This window comes from Onychomys torridus, chromosome 10 (genome assembly GCF_903995425.1).
Source record: "Onychomys torridus chromosome 10, mOncTor1.1, whole genome shotgun sequence".
Taxonomy (NCBI): domain Eukaryota; kingdom Metazoa; phylum Chordata; class Mammalia; order Rodentia; family Cricetidae; genus Onychomys; species Onychomys torridus.
The window spans coordinates 26,866,227-26,878,900 of record NC_050452.1 but is presented as its reverse complement, the minus strand read 5'-3'; the positions used below and the strand labels follow the sequence as shown (position 1 = coordinate 26,878,900).

The 12,674-nt window shown below is 50.8% G+C and overlaps 1 protein-coding gene across 6 annotated transcripts in view; it reads left to right on the top strand.

The window, feature by feature from the left end:
• The window catches only part of Pisd (phosphatidylserine decarboxylase), a 44,145-nt gene that overhangs the window by 25,195 nt on the left and 6,276 nt on the right, over positions 1-12,674 (top strand). The window contains exons 1-2 of one of the 6 annotated variants that reach the window (XM_036200289.1): positions 7,403-7,548; positions 11,631-11,893. In XM_036200289.1, the coding sequence (XP_036056182.1) occupies positions 11,841-11,893 (53 nt within the window). In that variant the 5' untranslated portion in view covers positions 7,403-7,548; positions 11,631-11,840. The other 5 variants (XM_036200287.1, XM_036200288.1, XM_036200286.1 and 2 more) reach the window with 5 other exon arrangements.

Sequence of the window (12,674 nt, the reverse complement as noted above, 5' to 3'; positions counted from 1 at the left end):
CTGTTTGGGAGGTACCCAGGCAGTGGGACCCGGACCTGTCCTTAGTGCATGAGCTGGCTGTTTGGAACCTGGGGCTTATGCAGGGGACACTTTGCTCAGCCTGGGAGGAGGGGACTGGACCTGTCTGGACTGACTCTACCAGGTTGAGCTGAATCCCCAGGGGAGTCTTTGCCCTGGAGGAGATGGGAATGGGGGGTGGGCGAGGGTAGGGGCGGGAGAGGGGAGGACAGGGGAACCCATGGCTGATATGTAAAATTAAATTAAAAAAACAAAACAAAACAAAACAGAACCAAATATCCAAAGCCAGCCACTGAAATGAGGTGCTGTGGGGCTACCTCCCTCCATCCAGTCAGCAGCACATATCTGCTCTTTGCTGTTGAGATTTTTTGTTTGCTTAGTGTATATATTTAAGGTATACAGCGTGATATTTTCAGTCCATTTTATTTGAGATAGAGTCTTGCTGTGGAGTCCAGGCTGGTCTTGAACCCTTTTCTCCACCCTCCTGGGTACTGGAATTGTAGGCATGTACCACCAGGCTGCCCAGTAGGGTGGAGTGTTGATGTACTTACCTTGAGATACATTACTGAAATTATCATTTCATGTAACTTCCTTTCTTATTGTTGTTATTGGTAAAAGTACTCAAAATGTACTCTCTTTTGGCAAATTATTAATATGCAGTATTGTTAATGATAACTTCCTCATTTTTACTTCTGTCTCTCTTGTGGTTTTTTTTTTTTTTTTTGGTTGTTACAGGTGCCAGAAAAATCCATACTGCTCCAGTCCGATCCTTGTTCCTGCTGCGCCCTGTGCCCATCCTGTTGGCAACAGGTGGTGGGTATGCGGGGTACCGGCAGTATGAGAAGTACAGGGATCAGAAGCTTGAGAAGCTGGGATTGGAGATTCCGCCCAAACTTGCTAGTCACTGGGAGGTAGGACTGAGTGGGCGTGACCTGCTTGCATCTCAAACAGCTGGCACTGTCTAAATTGCCCCCATTGAAATTGTTTGAACAAATCACATCTGCTTTCCTGGGGCTCATGTCTCTGGTGGATTTTGAACTGTTGTGGGAGTCACACCTTTGATGTGCTGTCAAGCTTGGCTTCCCATGCACCTGAGCAGAAGGTGCTTGCTGTTGTGGTCATTTTTTTGCACTGATATTGCCACCAGCCATCTTGGCTCTTGTTCTGGGGCTGAGGAGGGTGGCCAACAGGCTTTTGTGATATGGATTCATTCTCACCAGGAACCAGACTGTTGAAATCACATTTCTTTATCATCATTAGTACTCACAGTGCCCCACACCAGTTTGTTACACGGTAGGGATAGGGCAGCCACGCTATTCCTGAACCATGCATCTTACATAATGAGGTACCTTTTCCACCCATGCTTCCTCTGGCCCAGGTGACCCCTGATTCAGTAGACATTCAGTAACTATTGAAATATGATATAAAGATGTAATTTTAGGGTCAGGGAAATGGCTCATCAAGTAAGAGCATCTGATGTGCAAGCATGAGGATCTGAGTTCAGGTCTCCAGCTTGCAACTAAGAAGCTAGATGTGGTCATGTGACTTGTAACTTTACTGCCGTGGGAGGGGCAGACAAAGGAAGATTGCTGGGGCTGCCTTTATCTTAGGTCAAGGTTTAGTGAGATACTCTGCTTCAAGGGAATAGGGTGGAGGGTGGTGGAGCAGAGCATCTGACATCCACCTCTAGCCTCTGTTCTAATAGCCACACATACATGTTATGTATTACACTCATACATATTTACAAGAGTCCGGTAAGATTGCCTTCTCTTCATCCATAATTTAACAAAAGAAAAACCTGACTCATCCCAGGAGCCTGGACAGAAGAAGGTGAGGACTGAGGCTTTTTGGTATTTGGTATTTTCTCAGAACTCCCTCCATATAGTTTATCTAATACAGCTGAATCCTGTGTAAGACAGTGGCAGGGCACCAGCCTGCTGATGGCAGGTCACTACATAGCAGCTGTATGAACTTGGAAATGTCACTTTCTCTCCGGTCCCCTGCATCCTCCGGTGTGAAGTGGCAAGTTGGGTGGGAAAACAAATGATGCTCCTCCATATCCTAAACAGTCTCTGTAGCTGGTACTTGTTGTCACTGCTATGTGATGAGCTTCCTTCCAGGATAGTTTCTGGAATGTGTGGGGTTTTGACCATTCCCCTCCAGTAAAATCCAGTGTTAAAGATTCCTCTGCGTCCCTCCCTCATTCCATCCCCTCCTCCTCCTCCCTTCCTCCTCTCCTGCCCTTTTCCCTTCCCTTCCTCTCCTCCCTCTACCCCCTCCATTTCTCTGTGGCACAGAGGACTGAACCCAGGGTGCCATGCATGCTGTGAGTGCTTTGCCACTGAGCTATATTCTAGTCCTTTTTAATCTTACCTGAGCCAGAGTCTTGTTGAGTTGCTTAGGTTGGCCTCAGACTTGTCATTTTTCCTGCCTCATTCCCTGCAATAGCTGGTCTTAAATGGTGTGCGCCATGGTTACAGGATGGTTGTAAAAGGATGGGGTCAGGTAACTTGAAGGGGCCATGCCTAGAGTGACAAGACACTGATGTGTGTGCCTGTGCGTTTAAACTGTGGGAGTTAGGTAGCCATCCTTACTTGAGTAACATGGCTACAGGATTCTGGGTTTTCACGTGAGATGCCGGCAGTTCATTTCACAGAAAGTAGTGTGCACGGTTGACACTATCCTGAGTGTCAGCAGGACGAGGAGGAGAGACATGAATTAGTCACACTCCTTCTCCCCGTCTCTACCTAACTGTAATTGCAAATAAAAGAGATTTTCCCAGTTGTTACTATTAGTTATTGTGGAACTTTTAAAATAATTAATTGAGGGAGCTGGGGAGTGGCTCCATGGGGAATAGTGTTCACTGGGCAAGTTGGAAGACCTCAGTGAGTACAAATTACTAGCACCCACTTAAAAAGCTGATGGTTACTGTTATATTGAGCCGGTAAGTCACCAGCACAGCTGAGGGGATAGGATGATACCGTTTTACCAAAAATAGCACTTTTTGGATTTCCAGAAGATGGACACGTGGGAGAAGGCTAAAATTTCTCTCCATAAAAATATTTTCTCATCTTTCATATCAGACATATGTTTGTTTGTCTGTGACAGAGTCTCACTAAGTGGCCGAGGCTGACCTAGAGCCTTTTTGTTGTTGTTTGTTTGTTTGTTTTGATTTTTTGACCTAGAGCCTCTTAAGTGCTGGCTTCAGGCTTGAGCTACTGTGCCTGCTCTTGAGTCAGACATCTGAAGACTATGGCTATAATACCTGTGGTGGTTTGAATACGAATGGTCCCCAGCCGGGCGGTGGTGCACACCTGTAATCCCAGCACTCGGGAGGCAGAGGCAGGTGGATCTCTGTGAGTTCGAGGCCAGTCTGGGCTACCAAGTAAGTTCCAGGAAAGGCGCAAAGCTACACAGGGAAACCCTGTCTTGAAAAACAAACAAACAAACAAAAAAGAATGGTCCCCATATATTTGAATGCTTGGTCATTAGGGAGTGGCACTACCTGAGAAGGATCTGTGGCCTTTGTTGGACTAAGTGTGATTTTGTTGGAGGAAGTATACCCCTGGCAGTGGGCTTTGAGGTTTTAAAAGCCTAAGCCAGGCCCAGTGTCTCTCTCCCTGATGCCTGTGCATCTGGGTGTAGAACTCTGAGTTGCTCCTCCAGCACCATGTCTGCATGCCACCATGCTTCCTGTCATGATGATGGACTAAACCTCTGAACTGTAAGCTAGCCTCAACTAAATGTTTTCTTTATAAGAGTTGCCATGATTTTGGTGTCTCTTCACAGCACTAGAACACTGACTAAGAACCTTAGGTTTCTTCAGTACCTTGTGTAATTCTGTTAAGGTTTTACAACAGAAGGAGGAAGGGCAAGCATTTTAACGATTTTATGAAGAATTACACAGGCCAAATACAGTAGCATGTAATGCTTGTGTTTCCAGCGCTCAGGAGGCAGAGGCAGGAAGATTACTGCAGATTGAAGGCTAGCATAGCTATTTTCAAGCCAGTCAGGGCTACATAGCCAGACCCTGTCTGTTTAAACAAACAAACAAACAAAAACAAACAGATTTTGAGCAGAGAGAATTTATTTCCAGAACTGATCTCGACCAGTAGACTGTTCTTCCCTGAGGTGGAGCACCAGGAGATGAAAAGATGAAGAAAATAGAAAGCTGGGGTCAAGAGATCTTGTACAAATTGTGTCTTACGCCAAGCAAGTTTATTAAGAAACTGTATCTTAGCCGGTGCTGGTGCTGCATGCCTTTAATCCCAGCACTCGGGAGGCAGAGGTAGGTGGGCTTTTGTGAGTTTGAGGCCAGCCTGGTCTACAGTTCGAGTTCCATGACCGCCAAGGCTACATAGAGAAACCCTGTCTTGAAAAACTAGAGAGAGAGAGGGAGAGGGAGAGAGAACATACAGCTTGTCCTCTAAGCTCAGGCTATCCCAACCTTGTGGCTATTCTGTTCCTTTTCTGTGTGTGTGTGTGTGTGTGTGTGTGTGTGTGTGTGTATGTGTGTTGTGTTTTGGTTTTTCAAGACAGGGTTTCTCTGTGTAGCTTTGTGCCTTTTTCCTGAAGCTCACTTGGTTACCCCAGGCTGGCCTCAAACTCACAGAGATCTGCCTGCCTCTGCCTCCTGAGTGCTGGGATTACAGGCGTGCACCACCACCGCCCAGCTCCATGACTTCATGCCTTCAAAACCAGTACCACCTGAGTGACTCTTACACTACCAAGTTTAGCTGTTTGCACGAGGTGCAACCTTGGCCACTTCTGGAGCACAGCTTCTGTGTGCTGACCCTGCGGAAACACTTCCCAGAAGGTTTCAATGATGCTGGTCTCATCTCTCACAGCTGATTCTTCAGCCCCAGCTGACCGGCACCACAGAATCTTAAATCAAAATATTAAATGGTCCTGATAGAGAGCCTTTGCTTCTTTCACATGTTACAGACTTTGAGACCACTAAGAAAAGACCACAGACTCAATACAGATGATAAATAATCAGCCAAATGCATTGTAGCAGCAGGACCACAGTCTCCAATGCCAATTCAGACATGCCAACATACACACTGAAGCCGGTGGACAAAGGTGACATCACCACCATACCTGGTCTATAGAGCAAGTTCCATGACAACCAGGGCTACAAAGAGAAACCCTGTCTCACAAAAACAAACAAAAAACAAGATCAGCCTATAATCCAGTATCTCAGGAAGGCAGGAGTGTTGACACAGTTTCAGTGTCTCTTGGGGCCTACTTGGTGAGGTCCAGGCTAACCTGGCTACCAGTGAGACTCTAGCTATCTTGAAAAAGTAGAATAGAGCTGGGTGGTGGTGGTGGTGCACGCCTTTAAACCCAGTACTCCGAGAGGCAGGCAGATCTCTGTGAGTTTGAGGCCAGCCTGGTCTACAGAGTGAGTTCCTGGAAGGAAAGGCACAAAGCTACACAGAGAAACCCTGTCTCGGAAAAAAGAAGGAAAAAGGAAGAAAGGAGGGAGGAAGGGAGGGAGGAAAGAAAGAAGGAAGGAAGGAAGGAAGGAAGGAAGGAAGGAAGGAAGGAAGGAAGGAAGGAAATAAATGAACCTGCTGGTGGCTTCTTGTGCTATTCAGAGATACTAGCTGTATTCACTGTTCTCTGGACCCCTGGAGAATAAGAGGTGACTGTGACTACCTGCCATCCCTGTCCCTCAGGTACCTTTCATTCCTGACACAGGACATTATCTAGTGTACAGGCAGGGAATGCATGAAATTCATCCACCTGGGGTCTAGCCTGTGCTCTAAAGGGGCTCCAGATCCCTTGCCCTTGGGTATTGGCAGCTAAGTGATCTTCTAGCCTGCAGAGTCTCCCAGTGGCACTAGGTGGCAGTCTGAGCCAGAAGCTCAGAGGGAATGGGTGAGCCCACAGGGACTTGTGTGTAGTGAACTAAGCTTATGGTAAGGGTAGGGTACCCCAGAAAGAAATCCATCTGTTAACTGTGGCTTGAAATCCTAAAGGCGTTTCCTTATAGAAAAGTCATGTGGTGTCCAGCCCCCAGGGATCAAACTCAGGTGAACAAGTACTTTGCTAACAGCCACTCCCCCAGACTCCAGACAGTCCTCCATGAGAATAGACTGAAGTCTTCTGGGAGCTCAGCGAGGTCAGAGACTAGTTTGTAGTGTCTACTACAGGCCAGGTGAGTAGAGGCAGCCAGTGTGCATTGTGTCCCCATTCTTGTGGTGTGGTATGGGTATGAAATATCATGGACCTCTCAGAGGATAGCCCTCTGGGTGTCTGCTTGCCCCTGCTGCAGCACAGTCCTTGAGCTTGTCACGTAGCACTTTCTTGGGCTTGATCCAGATGAGGACAGGTGTGTAGGGCCGTGTCTGAACAATGTCATGTTTTTTCAGTGTTTGTGACCGCCTGTCTCTTTGGAAGCCCTGTCATGGGGTATCATCTTGTTCCAAACAAGAGTTATTTGGGGAATGAAATTCTGTGTGGCAGAAGGGGCTGGAGGTGTACCCTTTACAGTAGCCTAGCCTGTAAAGACCAAACCATCCCAGGGCTCTCAGCTGCTACTGAGTTGACTCCTGACATGAACGAGGCTCATTTGATAAAATGAATGTTGATCCCCCTGTAATCTTCCACTTTCCCTGGAAAATGTTAGGCCCATTCATTTCCATGTATGTAGTTGAGTGCCAGCTGGGCAGGCCTGGCACCCTATAGGTGGTGTAGGGTAGTCTGCTGAATGCAGTCTGGGACCTTCCCATTCAGTGGGGTAGAAGGACATACCCAACAGGGTATTTCCAGCTCGGAAAGCACTGCATGGCTTCCGTCTGTGGGTGAGTGGCCCCTGTTCACAGCTCTTCTTCACCCATCCACATTGTTCTTCTAGTCTGGGCGATGTCAGAGGTTTGCTGGACTAGGGGGGGGGGGGGGAGGGGCAGGGGTAACAAATGAAGTTGGCTGGGGTAACCTCGTGTCTTCATGACCCAGTGTAGGAAAAAATTGTAAGGATTTCCATGTCTTTAGAACTTCTGGAGTTAAAAAAGAGATGCCGGAAGTGACTTTGTGGTCAGCCCAGTGAAGAAGACAAGTCTTCGTGAGGCTTCTGTCTTTCAGGGTTGGTGGAGGACCAGAAGCCAGCCAGAGGCTGAGGATTCAGGGAGCCTGAAGCCCCAGGAGGCATCATCCTCTGGGAAGTGCGGGCCCATGATGCTCTGCTGGGTGTTGAATGTCGGAAGCGGTCCTCTCTTCTGGTGTTGCTAAAGGGGTCATAATCTTGGTCTGCCGTTGGAGACTATGCCTGGGTGGGGCCAGGGCCCCTGCCGGCCTCTTCCTCTTTTCTCCAGGTTGTAGCCCCTCCTCTTAAAGGGCCCTCAGGGCTGCATGTGCTTGGCTGGCGCTCAGAGGGTGTGGTGACTTTAACAGCGCCTCCTGCCCGCGCCCTCAGCAGGAACCAGAGCTCCAGCCTGCTCTGAGACTCCAAGGCTTCCGAGGCTAGCCAGAGCTGGAGGAGTTGAAGACCAGAGCCCAGAAACTGGCTTGGGACTGTCCTCGAGAGTGAGTGAGTGAGTGAGTTGACAGAGGCGGCAAGGGGGACCTGCAGCAGCAGGCAGGCTCTTCCGGGAGCTCTCGCTCCTGTCCCTGGGTGGGAGGACCCGGTGGCAGTGCCTCCTAGCGCTTCGCGGCTGCCTTCTAGTTGGCTCTTTCACAGCTGGGAACTGAGGAATCTCTTCGGACTGTCTTGTGCTCCTGCCCCCAAGGCTGCTGGCTGCTTGAGCTCACTTCCTCCATATCCTGTAGCTTCTCCAGTCCCCAAAAGACTGGGCAGGAAGTGAGCAAGATGCTGGCAGATGCGGGAAGTACAGGCGTTGGGGGCGGCCCTGGGCTCCCAGCGTGCATTTCTCTGTAGACTTAACCACTTCGGAGGGCTGGAGTCAGTGCACACTGTCTATGCCTCCGGCCCCAGGTACTGTGCATAGACTGCGAGAAGATTCCCCAAGGGAAACTTGCCCATCTCTTTCTCCCGCCCCATCCCTCAGCCACTTGATTACAGGCCATCCAGCCCTTCTCTTTGTCCCCTCTTCCTTGCTAGTGACTTCCCAGAAGGATTGCTGGGTTTGCCCAGGGAGGATCCATTTTCCTGTCCTCTACTTCTGAAATTCTGTCTACTTCCAGCCTAGAAATACGGAGCAGGAACTAGCTGCCTCCTTGGACACACCTGCCAGGTGGCCCTGCCTCTGGGAGCTGGGGACAACTGGCCTATGCCCTCCAGGGTAGGGATGTGAGTGGAAAGTGAGCAGTAGATGTGTGAGCTGGGGCTTTGAGTTTTCTTGTCCAGGAAGAGCTTGTTAGAGTCTGCCTGCTTTTCATCTCCTGCCCAAAGCAGAACCTCCCAAGTCAGAAATCGGAAGTGTGCACAAACCCCAGAGCATACCTGTGCCACCCACCCCACAGCACATCGACCCTCTTAACACTCCCCTACACACACCTGTCGCTGCTAACCGGCCTGGTCCATTGTTGACTTCAGTTGGAATGTTCCATTCCACTGGGGACCCGGTGTCCTTGTCTCCGTCTCAAGCAGTGATGGATGGAGGAGGACATGGGTCTGAGCCCCAGAACAGCATGTCCTTGCAGAACTAACTCCTGTCCCCGTGTGCTTGCACCAGCCTAAACTTCCGACTCCCTAGGCGGAGCTGATAGTTTGGGCTCCCCTTCAGAGTTGCCCCCCTTTTGCCTTCTCATAGTGTGCTTCCCTGGCTGGAAAGGGAAGCGAGAGTTGGAAAGCCACCAGCTTGAGGTAGGAGTTGAGGTTATACGGTTATTCTGGCCTTGGTTGTGACCCTGCTCTGAGTCTCAAGGGAAGCAGGCAAAGGGCCTTCCCCTTCCCTGTTTCCAAATGAAGCACCAGGCCAGGAGAACCCGTGGTTTATCAGGGCCTTGACCAGCTCTCAGGATTGTAGTGTCAGATGAATGCTCACCATAAGTCCCTCCGAGTTCTCATGTAGCAGGTGAGTGACCCTCAGGCGTGTAGTGGCTTTACAGTCTGGCTGATCAGATTGTGGCAGCACTCACCTGCCTCAGGGCCCCTTCTTGCCCAGGACTCCCCCAAAGCCTTGAGCACTCAGGCTAGGAGGTCAGATCTCTGGCTCCAGGTCCAAGGGCTTTTGTAGGCGGAGGGTGGTGGAGGTCTGTGCAGTGAGGAGGAGGGAGCATTGCTAGTGAAGTAGCTCAGCTTTGGAGGGTAGAAGGTACCCTGGTTGGGCCTGTCTCCATCCTTGTTGCTTTTGACTGGACAGATAAGACTCAGCCTCTTTCTTGGGGAAAAGCTAAGTTCATTCTTTTTCCTGGGACTATGTGGGAACCTGTGTGATGCTTTTAGGAAATGTTGACACCCAGGTCTTCCACTGTAGAAGAGAAGACTAGGGTAAAGGCAGGAACACACTGCTCAGCCGGGGCGGTGGTGGTGCACACCTTTAATCCCAGCACTCGGGAGGCGGAGCCAGGAGGATCTTTGTGAGTTCCAGGACAGCCTGGACTGTTTCACAGTGAAACCTTGTCTCAAAACAAACAAACAATCACATTGTTCATCCATCCCCTCACAGTGGACCACCCAGCTTGTCCAGGACCCAGCCTGGACAAAATGCCTACATTCCTGTAGGAGTCGCGGTTGAGAACTGGTATGTTTTAGCAGAGCTGGATTTGCAGGCTCACGTGTTCAGAGCTGCCATAGTTAGCATCCTACTTGATAGGACAGTAAGAAAACGTTAACAGGAAACCAAGGCTCTGGGTCCCCCTCTCCTGCAGGTAATACTTGTTTCCCCATTAATCCTGGGTGTGAACTCGGCATGTTTCACAGCCTGGACTTTATAGATCAAGGAAAGACCTCTGAGAGCCTGACCCCAACTCACATGATGGCATATCACCATGGAGCCCATTTGCCTGGCCAGTATGAAGCCTGTTCAGCCAGGCAGCAGGTGTGTGCACTCAGTGTAGAATGACTGGTCAGAGCATACTTACTGTTACGGATGGGAAGTTAGCAGGAGGCTCAGCAAGCTTAAAGCAGAAGCACGGCTGAACCGAAAGCCTGGCCCTGGGCCCTGGATGGAGTGGGGCTCCCACCTGTCCTGATCTGGTGCTGGCATCTTTTGAGAGAGGAGGTTTGAGGATGTTTGTGTGCTGGGGTAGACCAATCCTCCACTTCCTCCGTCACTGGGAGAAATCTGTACATACCCAGGCGTTTGCCTTGTTACCCCTTCTCCTAGAGGCCACTAGCATACCTGGGATTCAGTGGCTTTTGTAGGCAGGTGCCAGGGCTGGGATTTTTTTGTTGTTGTTTTGTTTTGTTTTTCGAGACAGGGTTTGTCTGTGTAGCTTTGCGCCTTTCCTGGAACTCGCTTGGTAGACCAGGCTGGCCTGGAACTCACAGAGATCCACCTGCCTCTGCCTCCCGAGTGCTGGGATTACAGGCGTGTGCCACCGCCGCCCGGCTCAGGGCTGGGATTTTGACCTTTTGGCTGAAATGAATTTACCAGTGTCACGCACATGCCTTGTGTTGACAGTGATAGGAGTTGTCACTCTGTGTTGCCTATCTGGTCCTTGCCTGAGTCTGTTCTCTGTCTCAGGATTAACTCTTTTGTTTTGTTTGTTTGTTTTTTGAGACAGGGTTTCTTTTTGTAGCTTTAGATGTCCTGGAACTCACTCTGTAAACCTGGCTGGTCTTGAACTCACAGAGATCCGCCTGCCTCTGCCTCTCTAGTGCTGGATTAAAGGCGTGTGCCACCACCAGGTAACAGGCAGTAACTCTTGAGACCAGCATTTCTTCATCTGCAAGCGGTAACAGGTGCCTTACTCCTTCCAGGCTGGAGAGGCTGGAGAGCAGGTGTATGGGCTTCCAGTTAGCCCCTGTGAGCTCTCATCCTCCCCAGGACCTTGAGGCCCTAATTGCTTTGGGCTGAGATAGCCACATTTCTGGAATGCTTGCTCTTTTCTCCCTATTATCTGTCCAGTGGGGAGGCTGTGAGCAGGGGATGGGCCCTGAAGATTGCCAGGGAATGGCCTAGCCAAAGTGCTTTTTGGAAGAAAGATTGAAAGCAGGATAGGAAGATTTGGGCTTCAGTGTTGGCTGCTGCCCAACCCCATGCTGGTTTTCTCTGAGATAGCCCAGGTGTTACAGTTTGCGCAGACAGCTGGACTACACAGAGCCAGGTGCTGGAGGCTTCAAGGCCAAGAGGGATTACACACCATGAGCCTTGCCTGGATGTCCTGGCTGGCTGCCCCCTCAGTCATTCCTCAGATGCTACTTTGTAACCTGAATGGAAAATGGGTCAGGTCCTCTAAGGGAGGGGCCTGCAGCCTGGAGCACAGGGCTCAGATTCCCACCTTGTGCTTTTGGAACCCAGTGGCGCCAAGAAGTCGTGGCCGTGTCTGGTCACCTCTCTACCAGGGCCGGCTGGAGCAGACAGCCCCAGAGCTTTACCCATCTGCAGCCCCCAGCAGAGCCGGCAGAACTGCACTGGACAGCTGGCAGGGGGTGATAGAGCTGGCGCAGTACAGGGGCTTGTGCCCTGGCAGCAGAGCCTGAGCAGGGGACCTGAACACAGGTCCCAGCACCTGTGTGACTGGTACCTGTCTGTCTGCAGTAGCTGTGGTCCTCTAACCTGTGCCTGTGAGCCAAGAGTGAAGAGGCTAGAAGCCTTGCCACCAGCGACGGGAGCAGTGACCACACTGGATGCCTCTGGCGAGGGGGAAGGGGAGGAAAGAGAAAAACAAAGGCCAGTGAGTGAGCCAGCCAGCCAGCGAGCGAGCGCACTCTGGTGGAGGCTCACGACACCCTCCCTGTGCCTACCACAATGTGTCAGTCAGAGAAGCCGCAAGGACCAGAGCTCCAAGCAGCAGCGAAATGGTGAGGTGCTGCCCATCGAGACCGAACCCTACTGTACCCCGGCACTATCTCAGGAAGGTCAGAGGTCAAGGCTGGTGGCCCTGATGTGGAGGTGGCAGTAGGAGGTCTGGCTGCAGGGGCCTGCAGAGGGGGTCCTGGGTGCCCTGAGTAGGAGAGCCCACTTCAGGTACCTGTGGTTCTGGCTGGGAGGAGGGCCCAGTGTGGGGAGACAGGAATGGGCTTGGTCTTTAGCAAGGGCACCCAGGCCCCCTCCTGTCACCCGACCCCTGCTTCCTACACTTGGGAGAGGACCAGCCTCCCCTGCCCAGCATTTCGGGATTGGTCTCCTCTCTTCTGCAGTGACTTGGGCGGGGCAGCCCGCAGGAGAACAGATTTGTCTTTGCTTGGTCCCTGCCACCTCCTTCTGTTTTCAAAACATAATGGGGTGGAGTGGAAGAGAGAAAATGAGTGCAGGACAATTGCTGTGCTGTGGCTTTAGCACTGGGAGCTTAGGCTCAGCCCTCCTCTGCCATCACCGATGGACTGACTACCAGGCACTCGCCCTGTCATCTGCTGAAATCTCCTTTTGTTCCTTGGTGTGCTCAGTTTCTGGGAGACAGAGGACTCGGCTCCTCTTGAGAGCAAGCACAGTTGCAGATGGCAGTCTTAGCTTGTTTAATCAAATGTGGTTTTTCAAACAGGAATCTGAATGCCTGGGAACATTCTCAGAGTGGGTGGCAGTGTGGTCTCATGATGGCTACATTGAGGCCCCAGGAGTATTTTCTAGGAGCTGACGTGTGAC